Raw genomic sequence first — 18452 nt, forward strand, 5'->3', positions numbered from 1 at the left:
GTGTAAGTAATGAATTAGTGAAAGGCATTGTGCCGTTTAGATTTAACTACCAATTACACTTACAAATATGATCGGTGAAGTTATATTCCTAAAGATAAAGCAGTGTTAATAACATGCAAATCACCTATACATAAATTGTATATATATTTTATTTAAACAATCTCAACTAAAATTCATATGGTAATGCGATTCGAATCACGTTGTTTGCGTCCCATGCATATCACGTGATAAAATTAGTAAATGACATAAGAGTTCGACCTCAACAAAATCTCGTATGGATTGACAGTAACTATGTCGTGACGGTTCATTCGTTAGGTATGACGTAATTATGTCATATGCCATGTAGATTTCGACCTTCTCTTTTATGTATTTGATGATATCCATTACAATATGTTGACTTGGATTAGCATGACATCAACTCAGATGGTTTGACATGTTTTAATGCAATCTGTTCAGTTTGTTTTATGTTGTTCTACTTTAGAGTGTCCCTCACTGTTTTCTTACCAAAGTGTAAACGTTATCTGTGTTTGTCTCTGCGCAAGGTGGGATCATAAGTGTTACCAAGCAACTAAGTGATTGTTTGATAGGAAACATGATAACCATGGTTGCCATGACATCATGCAGTGAGTAATATAGCCAAACTCATTATAATGTAAGTACATTCAAAGTATAAGTATTATTCCCACTAATAATATATTTGTACAGGGACAGTTAATTGGTCTGTGATAACTACTCCTCATCAGAAACTATGTGAATACAACCACCATACACATACACTATAATGTTATTTTCGATATATGCTTTTTGTGTCATAATGCCACTTAATCAGGTTCAACAAAGGAAAAATATGTGAATTACAATGCATGTTATTTACGAGACATTTTGGGTAAGACTCGTATCATCTATACATTCATTGGTTAATTTACACGTGACCAATAATGCGAATTATAGCCTTGGTGACGAACCATGCAATTTACAGTTTTAGCCGACAGGGCGGTAGATTGAATATAAAATGTAAAATGATACACCATTTGTATCTTGAGGTAGAAACAATCCGATGAGACAATTGACAATTACGCTGTAACAAAATGCACCCATACACATAGTAACTACATCATGTCATCTTCTTTTTTATCTTACCCAGTGAGAGATGTTTTTAATGATGAATTACTGCACAGTGGGCATATGAGTGGTATTCAAGGGAGTGTAACAGTCTGTCTCCTATGTGCTGAATAAAAAGTGTAACTACCCGAGAACCACGTGTGTGTAAACCCACAACAAGCCACGGTTTTTACTTTAATATGCTGCGTGTGCGAAACAGATGGCGATGTGGTAAGTACAGATTGTGATTTCACAAGTAGAATATTGGATAACGCGTGCAATTAGTTATGTACCAGATCACGTGATTGCAGTCAAACACGCAGCCTGTGTGCATTTCTAGATTAAATGACATACTGCGTAAATAAATATTCTGAATATGATCAGGGATATATATCACAGTCTGTAGAGTTGATATAAATATAATTAGCACAACCTATCACAGTCTGTAGAGTTGATACAAATATAATTAGCACTACCTATCACAGTCTGTAGAGTTGATATAAATATAATTAGCACTACCTATCACAGTCTGTAGTGTTGATATAAATATAATTAGCACTACCTATCACAGTCTGTAGAGTTGATATAAATATAATTAGCACTACCTATCACAGTCTGTAGTGTTGATATAAATATAATTAGCGCTACCTATCACAGTCTGTAGAGTTGATATAAATATAATTAGCACAACCTATCACAGTCTGTAGAGTTGATACAAATATAATTAGCACTACCTATCACAGTCTGTAGAGTTGATATAAATATAATTAGCACTACCTATCACAGTCTGTAGTGTTGATATAAATATAATTAGCACTACCTATCACAGTCTGTAGAGTTGATATAAATATAATTAGCACTACCTATCACAGTCTGTAGAGTTGATACAAATATAATTAGCACTACCTATCACAGTCTGTAGAGTTGATATAAATATAATTAGCACTACCTATCACAGTCTGTAGAGTTGATATAAATATAATTAGCACTACCTATCACAGTCTGTAGTGTTGATATAAATATAATTAGCACAACCTATCACAGTCTGTAGTGTTGATATAAATATAATTAGCACAACCTATCACAGTCTGTAGAGTTGATATAAATATAATTAGCACTACCTATCACAGTCTGTAGTGTTGATATAAATACAATTAGCACAACCTATCACAGTCTGTAGTGTTGATATAAATATAATTAGCACAACCTATCACAGTCTGTAGTGTTGATATAAATATAATTAGCACAACCTATCACAGTCTGTAGAGTTGATATAAATATAATTAGCACAACCTATCACAGTCTGTAGAGTTGATATAAATATAATTAGCACTACCTATCACAGTCTGTAGTGTTGATATAAATATAATTAGCACAACCTATCACAGTCTGTAGTGTTGATATAAATATAATTAGCACTACCTATCACAGTCTGTAGAGTTGATATAAATATAATTAGCACAACCTATCACAGTCTGTAGAGTTGATATAAATATAATTAGCACTACCTATCACAGTCTGTAGAGTTGATATAAATATAATTAGCACTACCTATCACAGTCTGTAGAGTTGATATAAATATAATTAGCACTACCTATCACAGTCTGTAGTGTTGATATAAATATAATTAGCACTACCTATCACAGTCTGTAGAGTTGATATAAATATAATTAGCACAACCTATCACAGTCTGTAGAGTTGATATAAATATAATTAGCACTACCTATCACAGTCTGTAGAGTTGATATAAATATAATTAGCACTACCTATCACAGTCTGTAGAGTTGATATAAATATAATTAGCACTACCTATCACAGTCTGTAGTGTTGATATAAATATAATTAGCACAACCTATCACAGTCTGTAGTGTTGATATAAATATAATTAGCACTACCTATCACAGTCTTTAGTGTTGATATAAATATAATTAGCACAACCTATCACAGTCTGTAGTGTTGATATAAATATAATTAGCACAACCTATCACAGTCTGTAGAGTTGATATAAATATAATTAGCACTACCTATCACAGTCTGTAGTGTTGATATAAATATAATTAGCACAACCTATCACAGTCTGTAGTGTTGATATAAATATAATTAGCACAACCTATCACAGTCTGTAGTGTTGATATAAATATAATTAGCACAACCTATCACAGTCTGTAGAGTTGATATAAATATAATTAGCACAACCTATCACAGTCTGTAGAGTTGATATAAATATAATTAGCACTACCTGTCACAGTCTGTAGTGTTGATATAAATATAATTAGCAGTACCTATCACAGTCTGTAGTGTTGATATAAATATAATTAGCACTACCTATCACAGTCTGTAGTGTTGATATAAATATAATTAGCACTACCTATCACAGTCTGTAGAGTTGATATAAATATAATTAGCACTGCCTATCACAGTCTGTAGAGTTGATATAAATATAATTAGCACTACCTATCACAGTCTGTAGAGTTGATATAAATATAATTAGCACTACCTATCACAGTCTGTAGTGTTGATATAAATATAATTAGCACTACCTATCACAGTCTGTAGAGTTGATATAAATATAATTAGCACTACCTATCACAGTCTGTAGTGTTGATATAAATATAATTAGCACTACCTATCACAGTCTGTAGTGTTGATATAAATATAATTAGCACTACCTATCACAGTCTGTAGTGTTGATATAAATATAATTAGCACAACCTATCACAGTCTGTAGTGTTGATATAAATATAATTAGCACAACCTATCACAGTCTGTAGAGTTGATATAAATATAATTAGCACTACCTATCACAGTCTGTAGAGTTGATACAAATATAATTAGCACTACCTATCACAGTCTGTAGTGTTGATATAAATATAATTAGCACAACCTATCACAGTCTGTAGAGTTGATATAAATATAATTAGCACTACCTATCACAGTCTGTAGAGTTGATACAAATATAATTAGCACTACCTATCACAGTCTGTAGTGTTGATATAAATATAATTAGCACAACCTATCACAGTCTGTAGTGTTGATATAAATATAATTAGCACTACCTATCACAGTCTGTAGAGTTGATATAAATATAATTAGCACAACCTATCACAGTCTGTGGTGTTGATATAAATATAATTAGCACTACCTATCACAGTCTGTAGAGTTGATATAAATATAATTAGCACTACCTATCACAGTCTGTAGAGTTGATATAAATATAATTAGCACTACCTATCACAGTCTGTAGAGTTGATATAATTATAGTAGTTAGCGCTACCTATCACAGTCTGTAGAGTTGATATGAATGAAAGCTTTTCCAAAAAATGAATCAAATGCACGACCTTTGCCGCGAAATAGGTGATTGTAACAAAATAAATGAATCGCGATCGTCACATTTTTTTATTTTAAAAATATATATATATATATATATGGCTTCATTGAGTGTTACCTCTCATCGTATTTGTATTCATCACTGACCAACCCCTAAATAAATTAATAAGTAAATCACGTCTGTAGCGCTTTGAAAAGACAATCAATAGGTAGAGTATACAATAATGTTACCATTGATGTTTACGATTGGTGACATGGAAATAATGAAATGAAACCATTCTTCATTGAAAGTAATCAGGAATGTTATTTACTTGATAAATACGTTGAGGTATTCATGTTATTCGGTCATCGCACATGTTACCACCAGTCTGTGTGACATAATGCGCTGGTCCATTTCCTATTATTATATTGTTATGATCATTTGCATGCATTGGTATGAGTGTAATAAGAAACTTGTCCTGGGAACCAGATATCAACACGCCGCTCATTGAGTATACGTATTTCATTCTAGGTCCTGCATTCATTTAATATCAAGTGACTATCGAAGGCAGTATTAGTATCTGATGCTTGTGTTTATATGGAACATTGTATGCAACCTGGATTTACATCTTTGGAACATTATACACAGATACTCGTATATCACATAGGAGGCATGGAGTATGCAGTGTACGAAAGATACACATAACTTGCTGTATTTTGTATCTATTCTCGGATTGTTGTTGTAGTCGCGACACGCAAATGTGGTTATTTTGTTGACATTTGAATTGCCTTACGACCTTTCTAACAATACAACATGAGTCGCCATATGCCTGACAATATAATACATTCGATTGAACTATTTAACAGTTATATGTGGTAGGCAAATAATTTCTACGCTTATAGCACTTCAACTACATTGTTCTTGTTGTGATGTCATTACTATTGTACGTATACAAAATAAATACAACTTGCGCCATCTGGAAAGAGGAAATTAATTTGGCATTCTACGAGGCTTAACATGGCGACGGACGTATTTTACTTGGTGACAGAGATTACCATAGCTGTGCTGGCCGTATTCGGTAATGGTCTTGTAATGTGGGTCATATTCAAGTACAAACGCATGCAGACGATAACAAATTTGTTTATACTATCACTTGCCGTAGCAGATTTTCTAGTGGGACTCTTGGCAATTCCTTTCGCTATCATGACTAGCCGCGGTATTCCTTCAAACTTTCAAGGGTGTTTGTTCATGCTGTCATTTCTCCTATGGCTCTGTACAAGCTCGACGTACAGTCTAATTGGGGTGAGCGTGGACCGATACTTGGCCATTGCGCACTCGCTGAGATACCATACGATCATGACGACCAAAAGTGCCGTGGTTATGATCACCATATCTTGGTTAGTAGCCGGCATTATCGGCACGCTTCCTCTGATGGGGTGGAACAAAGGTCGCCCATCGGAGCCGCAGTGTTTATTCATGGAGGTAATACATATGGAATATATGTTCTTCAATTTTATATTTGCCATTCTTGTACCATTGGTAGTGATGCTTGTGATATATGGATCCATTTACCATGCCGCCAAAAAACAGGTATGTATGACTGGAGTGAAAGACAAGGTGTATATCGTTGGCATGTGTTAATGAAACTATGGCAACTAAGTATGTAACATAAAACGAAATATATTTCAGCTTTCACTTTTCGTTTCGCCTGTATTTTCACACATTTCTCGATATTTGTAACAGGTATTGTGTAAAAATAGGACAGAGGTCACAACAAATTCAGTTGGTGCATAGCGTCACATACTAAAACAAATGAACTATTCTATGTATATATGAATGCATTAATTGATGCACTTCACAATGTTGTAATTTATTCAGTACCAAAAGACACCGGTAAAATTGTCCATTACATGTAGTCTGTAAAATCGAACGCCTGGATGGATAAATGAGAACATTGCATAGTAAAAACAGAGCATTATAATATGGATAATTCAGGCATGTGGTAAAAACATTTCATAATAATTTTGTAGCAAAAAAAAAACATTCTTACTCGACGCATGCTCACAACTCTATCCTTTAGGGAGTCGTGCTTTATAGAGATAATTGGGATGATTGGTCAAGCCGACCACTGATAGCTTTATGGAAATGTATTAGACATGTTTATTACACCTCATGCCCTTAATCTAATTGGCTAAAATGTGGTCACGTGGGATTCGTGAAACATGTTTAATGACCATAGGTGAGATTATTGAAAGAATTAATGACCTGTGCAGTCCTGAGTGTTTTTACTGCACACGCGCCCTTGGTTTGTTTCGAAAACGAAAGACCATTTAAGGTCATGTGAGAATTGTGTTGACACATCCATGTATCAATTACAATTACACGAGATGAATACGATGAAATAGTTTTGACTCGTGTGTATGAAACATAAAAAATATAAAGATATTGCTAGTTTTACTACTATGTATATTTGAGATAATTTATGTTGTTGCACTAATGTTACAATTGGTATCAAAATGAGGGTATATAATTTTATATATAGAAACATGGCATTTTGTGATATCATGATAATTCAACTTTTTACCTTTTCCGAAAATAGGTTTTGTCATATTTTATTAATAGTGACACCACCGAGTTTCTATTAACCTGTGTCAGCGACAATTCGCCTTTAAATTACGACTAAAATCATTGCCAAAATTCATAGACAATCTAGATATTAAAGAATTCTTGATACAAATACACTATATTTAATAAGTTAACTCTTGAACGCATCAAATATCTTAGATGTTATTTTTTGTTTGTTTGAATACAAAATGCTCTTTGTAATGGGAAGCCAATTTCTGCAATGAGGAGTTTTTTAAAGCAAAAAAAATGTAGACTTTGAATAGTGAGTAGGATTTAGTTGTTGGTGCATGCCTAATGTGCAGAGAAATTCATCGTCGGGTTTGGTTAACAACTAAATTCACAGGCGCGCAGCTTTTAATGAATCAATTGTAACAGCACGTCATTTAATCTAGGACATCAGCGCTAACAATTCGTTACATTTGATTCCTGTAGAATTGTATGCTTATCAGATTCCGGGCACAGCCGTTGTCGTGTTATTTAATTTAATATCTAAGTGGATAAATTTGTCTCAATTATGGTGTCCATTTCCAATTACCATACGTGACGTAACTACGTAAATACATTAGAAAAAGTTAAACCATCAAAAAAATCTACCACAAGCTAGGGGTTCCAAATATAAATCGTGATATAGATACTTTTATCGTATGCGAACACTATCATCCGGGTCCTCACTGATGTATGTTCTTATTTTGGGTTCATTGCATACAAGTTATTGTTATAAGTGCGTATACAAAATATTCATGGTTACGTGTGATAGTAATTTGCATTTGTCAATAGTACCATATATGCAATATAACGTGGTCATTGTGTTTTAATAGCATGAAATGACCCCCTCCCCCGGCGCTTTATTGAACCACACGTAATTAGGGTACATATAACTGCTGGGTACGGTACATAATTCATACGTACGCAATCAATAGACGCGTGTATGGATTTGCTTTTTTATGAGAACCGTTCATAATAGATGAAATGAAAAAGTTAAAAGTCGCCCAAAACACATTTTATTTGAAAATTCAGTATTTAAAACCAGGACATAATTATGGTAATTAACAAGCTATAAATTAAATCTCGTGTTTAAGTTTACGTACTGAGGTTTATCAGAGTTGTCACCGTACTAAATTGTTAAACAGAAAAGTGTAAGCTAATTTCTACGATATTATTTATTTCTGGTTTCCCTTTTTTCTAAACTCATTCTCACGACAGAGAACAATGCACATTGTTTATAAAGTGATATAGTGTTGTTGATTAAACTCATCGCGGGTCTGCAACATTTGTTGCTTTGAAGGATTACATTCAGTTACGTATGTGAATATCATGTTTAGCATATATGTGAATATCATGTTTAGCATATATGTGAATATTATGTTTAGCATATATGTAAACATCATTTTAGCATATATGTAAATATCATGTTTAGCATATATGTAAATATCATTTTAGCATATATGTATGCACTTATCGTGGCAAAGCATATATATTTAAATATCGTAAATATGCAATATGCAAATATTTGCGAAGTATGTCGTGCATTTTCAAAGATATAAGCTACGATCTCACACGTCTAAAAACGCCGGTGTTAACACTGTTTTTTTTTGCTGTGCAAATATTAGATAATCTGCTAAATTGTCTGCTCGCGTTCTCACTTAGTAAAAACACCGGTGTTTCAGGATTGAATGCTGGCCTTCCACCTAATATTTTGCGAAGTTCATCCCAAAATGGCATAGTTTTCGGATCTCTATTGCTTCTGTTGTTGTGCTCAGTCACTTCTCATTTCTCAGAACTCTTTTTTTCTATAATGGAATCAAAGATTAAACTAAATTAACATGAATAGAAAAAAAAATTGCATTTCCAACAGATAATCAATTTAAGAAACGGCTGGGTAAATTATTTTATTTTTTATTTTTTGGATGCGTGATTTTATTTCTATTTGTAATTATTTGTGTATTTATTAATGTCTTTAAATTACAATGTTTTGATGCCGTTGTTTATATTAGTGATTCATGTGGATGGGGTATTAGAACCCTACTGGAATAAACTGCTTTTAGGCTATCCTAGTTATGAACTTTGTTTTTTCATTCGTTTTTTTTTTCATACGATGCAAATATCATAGTTTTGCATATTTCGTTTGCGCATGTCTGAGATGAGATGTACGTGATTAGTGTAATATGTTATTAAGTATACTAAAACTTTCTATCACACTAAGCATGTAACACATTAATAAATAATTTGCATATTAATGTAACACATTAATAAATAATCTGCATATTAATGTAACACATTAATAAATAATCTGCATATTAATGTAAAGTTATTTGCATATGAATAATATTGTATCTGTGACCATCTTTCTGCTTACTCGGTAAATCATGATTTCAACTTTTCAATTATTTTTCCAACTGTTAATCGTTTTCGTTATAATAGTCTCAGAAAGAATACTTACCACAATCATTTGTACAAACATCGACATGACCTGATATTAATCTATATCTAAGATATAGCTATAATTACATTTGTTTGATAGTCTGAAGCTTTTCCAAATTATAGTTGTCGTACATTACAAATCATATTACACACAATGCATTGTCTATGATACTCTTTACTCATTGTCATTCTATACTAATATTTCAAATCATTCCCCAACATCACCGGTGCTATGTAATTTTAAAATATATGTATGTCAACGCATTCGAACGTACGACATGCAGTCAATAGCAGCATCACGCATTTCAATATATAGACATAACTAATGTCTACCAAAGTATTGCTTTGTATATACGTATGTATATTTAGAAATCCGCCCCAACACAAACATCCACCGCGTCTCATCGAAACTCGCACTGAAACTAATTTTAAAGTGGTTGTAATAATAAATTAAAGCAAAAGTTTGTTGGGACGCTATACACATAGCAAGTGGAAATACATCAATTTACTAATGTACTTAGTCAGATATTTCTACCTAGTCTTGTCTTAAATTCATTTTAAATTAGTTATTCTACTCTATATTGTGTATTTTTACTGAAAGCCAGTTTAGGAACTACAAAAAAGGCATTTATAAAACATGGGACTGATTATTACCAAACTTCTGTTTTCGTAAACTCGCCGTTATTGATCGCATAGCAAAGAGTTGGTTTCGTTCATGTGACGTTTAATGAATACTCCGCCGTATGGATTCTTCCGCTTTTTATATAAATACCACAAGCCGTGCTGAACCTCAATATAATATACTTGGTGAACGCATCTGTGGTTCCCAATAAAACATAAATGTTAGGATTCGATACGATCAACTAAGCAAATAGCTTTGAGTGCCATAATAAATTTATATTTTATTTAGATTGCTTGACTGGTAACCTTTGTTATTTGTTAATATTTTGTTATGTTATCATATATAACGTCATCAATATACCGGTAGTTGTTTTGTGAATATTATTTTTTGTTGCTTTTTAGAATTTTTTACGACATTATGTAACATTAGTAACGATTCCTTATCCAATGACTCAAAATTCAGCCAACGGTGAAACAAAAACTGAACAAATATATTAATGCGAGTTGGAATTTTATTTTCAACATTATTTACAAAGCATTCACAGCGTGATGCTCAAATAACAAGAATTTAATAACACATGCTTTTATTCGATACATATGAAAACTGTCTACAGCATAATGAATGTATTATCAGTATTTGTATATAGTAAATACACACATATTGTATAGGACGATATTGGCAATACATTTGGTACATATCATGGTACGAATGTTATAACAGACAGTGTGTAAGTGTCATGAATTTACTCTGCCTCCCACCTAACTATTTATTTATTTATGTCCAAGTGTTTCGATCATTTCAACTCATGTAGAAGAATTAAAAGTATGTATTTCGTTAAATTTATGAATGAACAAACATAGAATAAGCAGAACTGGTAAATTATAATTAAGATTGAACGTAATTGATTCCACGTTTTTTCTGTGAAACACATTCTCGGGGACATCGTTCAACCAATAAATGTGTATTTCATGTTAATAATAACATTGGGTTCATTATAGATATAATTATTATGAATAGTAACATACGTGAAGTATACTTATTAAAAGTTTGGTTTACCATATGCAGAATGAAATAAATACAATGTGCAGTCGTTGAAAATGATATTGTAAATAAATTAATCTTGTTGGTCGAAGTTTTTCTTATTTTTTTATATAATATGATGACATTATAGTGGTGTAATTAGTATTTGGTGGTTTTCCAATTTAGTAACTTGTGTTCTAAAAGTGTGGTTGTTATTTAAAATGTTCGTAAGGCCCTCGTCTAGTATCTTCTTCTAGCTTAGCAGCTGTGCATATTGACAGATAGATTCAAAATTGGAAAGCTATGATTGATTAGCAGGTTAGTCAATTACTATATCGCAGACAGCGTTATTATATCATTTTCAAAAAGAATACACTAAGACTGTAAACACAATTCGGCACAAACTTATCCAAACGTTTTTAAAAAAATATTCTCAAATTGCTTTACCGGAATTGAGAATATTTTGTAATCTCAAATATCTCAACAAGTCTTTAGAAAAGACAAAATGTTCACACCTTTTAAACACATTTTATTATTTACATTTCACCGATATTGTTCATTCTGGCTTTGAATTGGGACTTTTTAAGGTAGAGATGCAGGTTAGTGGGCACTTGGGAGTGAAATTATATATTTTTTTGCTTTTTATTATCCAAATAGTCTTGGCTATAGACTGTTGAAATTTTGTAGAATTGTGAATAGTGGAAACTACTAAAAAAAAAAACGATTTTAAAATATATAGATAACAGGTGCAAACATTCTCTCTTTTGAATGCTTAGCAAGATTTAGCAAGGCTGTACATAAATAATAAAAACGAAACATGGTGAAAAAAAAGAAATGACGGATCTCCATATTGTGCACTATATTTAACTTTTAACAAAACGATAATACATTTAAATTTGGAACTGTTACAGCCATTTTAATTATGAGCATTAGCAAACTTCTTACTGAGTGAATTGTTATGCAAATTAGCCATTATCTCAGCTTCTTTTTTGTGCACATCCCAGAACTTAAAAAAAATAGCTTCTAGACGCTTTGACATTTTGTTTTGAAATTTCCACAAATGATTGACAATGTATTTATCATCAAAACGCCGTCGAGGCATTGTTTTTGGTTGAACAGTGTTACAACAATCGTACAGACAACTAGCCTGGGTGTTAATTCATGCATAAACTTGAAGTAGTGAAATTTGAGCTGCTGCCCTGCACAATTGACAACTGGTAGACAGTTTTCAAGACGGCACTTTCTTCATAGTAAACAGATGTACCCATAAACCAATTTTGATAGGAAACAGAAGCATGGTTTAGAAGCTAATTTTTTTTAAAATCACTTTTGACCAAAAAAGCATATTTTTGTGCACATTTCAAACTACAGTGTCCATGAAAAAAAATACTAACAAAATTTTTAAATTCATACAATAAGCTTTCCGAAAATATATAGTTTTGTGGACAAGGGAGGTCATCTTGGTTTCCTAATTAACTAATTAATATACCTGTCACGTAAACTGCATCTCTACGTAAATGGAATATAGTTTTAATTTTGATAATAAAAACATTGTTGTTGAAATCAATTTTCTTGACGAAGTCAATATAGTAACGTATTGACATTATTATCTCTTTCTAAATCACTAATGTAAAATTGCTTCTAACGATGTTTCATTCTTCAATTTAACACAGGATATCAATACAGATCTAAACTCATGTTTACATTGTTTCTCACAATACGGTGATTGTGTGTCATGTTATTTTTACACGACTACCCAAGGATATTTAACATCTACTGATACCATATAATATTTAAAATATATAAATATAGACAGACATATAAATAAATAAATAAATAAATAAATAAATAAATAAATAAATAAATAAATAAATAAATAAATAAATAAATAAATAAACAAACAAACAAACAAACAAATAAACAAATAAATAAATAAATAAGCAAACAAACAAACAAACAAACAAACAAACAAACAAACAAACAAACAAACAAACAAACAAACAAACAAATAAATAAATAAATGAATAAATAAATTCACAGTGACATTACTGGGTATTACCATATATATTATAAAATGTCTTGATTAGGTTTCAACCTATTTTATACATTATAAATATGGTTTAATACATATATGTTACAATAACCTTCACGTCTTGACCTGATTTTAAAATATTAATATCTCGTTGCTACGTCACATAGTGCGTTTGCATGTACAACTATTGAAACTTGAAACAACTATTTAAACATTTAAAACAGTATCATAATTCTGTATCATGTTTGGTCATCACGTGGTCACGTGGGTTCTATAGAATACCATTAACAGTCTATATGTCACCACGCATACGTACATGCTAATTTCTTTTTTTTCACAAATGACATACTTGTATTTAAAGCCGACGTATTGCTCTTATGATGGACAGTGAATAGACTTTATATTGCCGAGTTAGTGCATCGCATTGGCACTTCCATAGAGCATGTTGACAGAACATAATGTGCAGGTTCCTACGCAAACTTTTGGTGTCTGGAAAAACAACGGGCAACAAATATTATTATTATATTGAATTCAACCATATTGTCCACTGTATTAAATAAACAAAATATTGAACACACTTTAAAAATAATTGTTGTGTTTAGAGATTACTGAAATAGGAATACAGTGCGTTATAAATAGACTCAAAATCTCTCGATGAATTAGACACCAGATAGTGCCTGCATTGTTAGTACATATGTGCGCAATACGCTGCGTAGTAAACGCCGTATGAGACGAGAATCAAACACGGTACGTGGCGAAGAGTGCATGGCCGATATACTGTTACTTTTGCCATGTAAACCGAATAATAAACTAAACTATGGGTGCAATTTTGTGTCTTTTTGATTTGTGCTTGTATTTCTATGTTCACTGTGTTTCTAAAATTGAATGAATTGAAGTCAAATCGAAGACTAGATATATTTTTTAATCCTAAAAAAAGTACGCTCCAAGTTTACTTTGACACAAAATTGTTGCCATATTTTCTTTTTTTTTAAGCATCCCATCGGCATTCTTAGTAACAGTCATGTATTCATAGATGCATTTCTGGAAACAAATATGTCATGACGTCGAATGGATAGATTGACACTCTGCTCAGTATCAACTGCATTCGTATGTATGTATCTGTTCTTTGTCAAGACCTTGTCAGTAAAATAACACTATAATCGTACAACGTCTAAAATAAAACAATTAACATACTCAGAAATCTATATTAAAACCGCAATTGATATTAATGAGCAATTAATCATTTACTGTCAATTATAGAAATGTAAATGTGATCAATTTCCGCTTGCGTATTTTTTGTAATAACCATAACTGTTGCAATTATTCCAGACAATGCAGTAAACGTGTGTATAAGTCACGTGACAATGGTGTAATGCTCCTCTTGTAACTTGCAGAAGATAAAGTCATATTATGTGGGCTCTTCCGAGATAAAAAAAATCCGAGGCTGAGTCGAGGCTGTAGACGGGAAGGTTGTGATCCTGCGTAATGGGCCTTTTTCTGACTTAAAATTGACTACTCTTGATAAATATACAACAGTTGGAGAGAATAGCTCAAATTAAAAGCACATTCTACGAGTCCTAACCACAGCCATGCATACATTTCGTAATTGAGAAGAGAGTATATATTAATACAGTACGATGCACACGAATCATGTACATTTTTGGAATTTGTTAACAGTATTCTGCGCTCATTAAACATGTGCATAATGATCAACTTATAAAAATCTTACGCTGAAAATAATATAAGTGAAAAGCCAATGACCGAGCTCACATTTTAGATTCTAAATTGTGATTGGAAGTAATGTTTGAATTCGCATCAATTGCAGTTGAACATCACACTTACACAGTTGGTCGTTCAACATGCATCAATTGGCCATACTATCCGAGTGACCACGTGACATGACAGACATAATTTGCACTCAGACCCCCAATAACCGGCTCCATGTTGCTATTATTCAGTCCATGTGTTCTTTATGTAGTCCATAAAATAGTTTCTTCATTCAATGAGGTTTGAAGTCGAAAACAAGCCCAGTTACTTGGTGGTCAATTTCAACGATACGTATGTCATGCAGACGTGTGGATTATTGGAGTATGAAGAGTAAATGAATAGTGGTGTAAACTGTGTTCATACTCTACCACCCCAGGGTATATCATGTTTCCATATAACAGTTAATTGGTATGCAAACAATTCAAGTGCTAATGTAACGATTATGCGTTGCTATGGTAATATTGAGTGTGTTCGTTTGTTGAAATAACTAGTATATAGCCTACGTGCATGATGAATACACGTATATACATGTACGTGCAACCCTGCAGAATGTCATATACAGGCAATATTTAGTAAATGTTGTCCTAAGTAACTATTCAAAATAATTAAACCTTTTTGTCAATAATCGTTCTCCAGGAGTATGAGAACAGATTTAAATAAGTGGGGCATAAGAAACGCATGACTTCAAACTGCAACTATTGAACTACTCATGCAAAGTAAAGTTGAACAGTTTTATTTCCGTGGTTTTATAGTCTCAAGGCGGAATATAGTTTCTTTCTTGATTCGCTTGAGTTGATCTTTGTTCCATTGATAACACATAAACTCTAAATTGACATATCCGTAATTTTATGCCCGGGCGATGAAGGGAAACCGGGCAAAAACGATTTTCTTATCTAGTGTCGAAGCACTGTGGAGCTAATGTAGTTTTCCAGATTTCTTGCACTAAATGCAATAAACAACATTCCTGGTAATGCAAATGAATTCATTATTGACAAGAATAGCTTTCTCTGTGCCAAAAAACGACAAGAATCTGTTATAAAAGGACGAAAATTACACCTTGGTCGATTACATGGGACGGAGCCGTAATCCTCAGAAATCCCCTTTTCCAATTGTGAACTGATATCAACTTAAATTATTATCACGTGACAATGTGAGGCCGCATTGACGGCTCAATAACTGCTTCGATATGAATAACAGGCTATACAGCGAGGTAAAGTGATAAATTAGAAATGAATATCTTCTGACCCAATACTGGATTGCGCACAGAAATTGTAGCTGGCTGAGGGCGCTAGGTTATCATCAGTTGTGTCGAATTCATTTGACTGACTGGCTGACTGACTGGTTGATTGATTGATTGATTGATTGATTGATTGATTGATTGATTGATTGATTGATTGATTGATTGATTGATTGATTGATTGAGAGAGAGGACAAAAGCGAGACAACATACTACCCTGTTTCACACCAACTTCATATATGCGCGCTTTTACATTATTGTACATTGAACTAGATAAAAACGTCCCATTGATCCAAATATTATATATTTTATAAAATAATAAATAGTGCATGACCTATTCCTAAGTACGCATTCCCTTTTACACTCATGGTACGTTGCATTCCCTACTTTTGTCATGTACCGTTTAAGCCGCCATCCTTAGTTAGTTATGATCTTATAAAACACAAACCTTTTGATGACTGACCGATGCCCTACATTCACATGGTGTTTAAAAAAAAATATAATTGTACTCGTTGACTACTGCTGATCGTATTCAAAGAATACAATTTCCCATAATAGAATAAATTGGAAGGTTAAAGTTCAATTATAATATGTTAATCATTTTATCACTCTTAATTATTTCAGATACGAAGTATTGCTGCCTTAGAAGTAGGTCTACCACAGACCAATTCTCGGAGAAGGACAAAGAAGGAATTAAAGGCAGTCAAATCACTCGCCGTTATCTTTATCGTCTTTATGGTCTGTTGGTTTCCTATATATATCCTGAACACTATATTCCTCTTCTGTCCCACAGGATGTGACGTACCGCTTGAGTTGCTACTGTTTGCTATATTGCTATCTCATAGTAACTCAGCTGTCAACCCATTTCTCTATGGGTTTGGCAGGGACTTCAGAACAGCATACAGACGAGCTTTTGTAACGCTCTTTCCGTGCGCAAAAGACGCGTGCCATGGCCCTGGTATAGCGAGAGACAGGGAAAACAGTATCACAATGTCAGTTATTGATAGAATACCGACATCTCCTACTTATGTCAACGGGAATATAGAGACTGCGAACTCATAACTATCAATCTACATGTATACGGCTGCATTTTGTTGTATTATCAGAATTCGTCGGTTTTCTCTATCACGCGTTCAAAAATTTGACCAATATTACAAAATTGTAATTTATATTGTTTGTTTATTAAATGATAATTCATTTCCTCAATTAGCTTATTTAGATCCATTGTCGTTATGGTGAGTCGCGTAGGAGGTTAATATGTGTTTTTATAGATTTCTCCGGTCACAATCTTTATTTTTACCCAAATATAAAATCCGACAAAGGTGTGTGAATAGCAAGGTGTTCCTGGTGATTAATTGTTCACATACCTCTCATTTGCATATACTCTTTCACTGTACCACACTAGCTTGTGTGCTTATTTCGTTTTTATTTGATGCTGGTGCACTACTTATGAACATTATTCAGCGATGAAAGACTTCATACTCAGAAGAGCTGGGGGTACTAACACATTATCCGATACTTATCGTGTTAGATGGACTGTAATATATTAAGCTTTAAATAAAAAAACTTATAATATTATTATTAAATTGAGTTATTTTTGTATTTATCACGTGCAATTTTTAATGCGTGTCAATATTACCTACATGGAATTTCTTTTAAATGTATTATATATAGATAAATATTAAATATCTTTAGAATCGCAAAAAAATATGTGAATTACTACGAGATCTGTTCGTCAAATACGTCACTGGTATTCACCATTGGTGAGGGCGTCTATCATAACGTGTTTATTCTCGACCAACTGAATTGTACCATCATGTACGTCCTTGATATATATGCAATCAAATACCAGTAAAATGTGAAGTATTTACTTGTCATTGTAACTTCCAGCATGTGTCGTCCAGCTTGGACTTAAAGTGGTTGGATAGCGCTAAACAGATGGTCATATTTTTTAGACTTTACAATATGGTGTTGTTTCAGGTTCTTGTTTACACCCCCAGAATATATGACTATCAAATGTATGTATGTAAATAGTCGTTGATATAGTATAATTGTTTCATTATATGTCAAATATCAATTAGTAAACAGAAACATCGCCGTTATAATTGTCCCATATATTCAGCTGAATTAACCACACTTGTACCTGCTTCATTTGAAACGTTGACCCGGTCGAGTATTCCCAGTATATGAGATTTTATCTAAGGTAATATCTAAGGTTGGTTTATTGTCCTATTATATGTAATACATACAGTTTGAAATATATACATGGCATTGCTCGCAACAAGGTTCCGTATGAAACGTATAGAGAAACGTATAGGGA

At 32.8% G+C, this 18452-nt stretch overlaps 1 protein-coding gene across 1 annotated transcript; it reads left to right on the forward strand.

Annotated features, from left to right (window-relative positions):
* Positions 1-1221: 1221 nt before the first annotated feature.
* Positions 1222-17710, forward strand: LOC102809664 (adenosine receptor A2a-like). The gene is made up of 3 exons (XM_006823001.3): positions 1222-1332; positions 4940-5998; positions 16757-17710. Exons 2-3 carry the CDS (start codon positions 5426-5428, stop codon positions 17192-17194), a joined length of 1011 nt encoding a protein of 336 aa, XP_006823064.1. The 5' UTR covers positions 1222-1332; positions 4940-5425; the 3' UTR covers positions 17195-17710.
* Positions 17711-18452: the final 742 nt, after the last annotated feature.

The sequence above is a fragment of the Saccoglossus kowalevskii genome, chromosome 16, assembly GCF_978046115.1.
Source record: "Saccoglossus kowalevskii chromosome 16, keSacKowa6.1, whole genome shotgun sequence".
NCBI lineage: Eukaryota > Metazoa > Hemichordata > Enteropneusta > Harrimaniidae > Saccoglossus > Saccoglossus kowalevskii.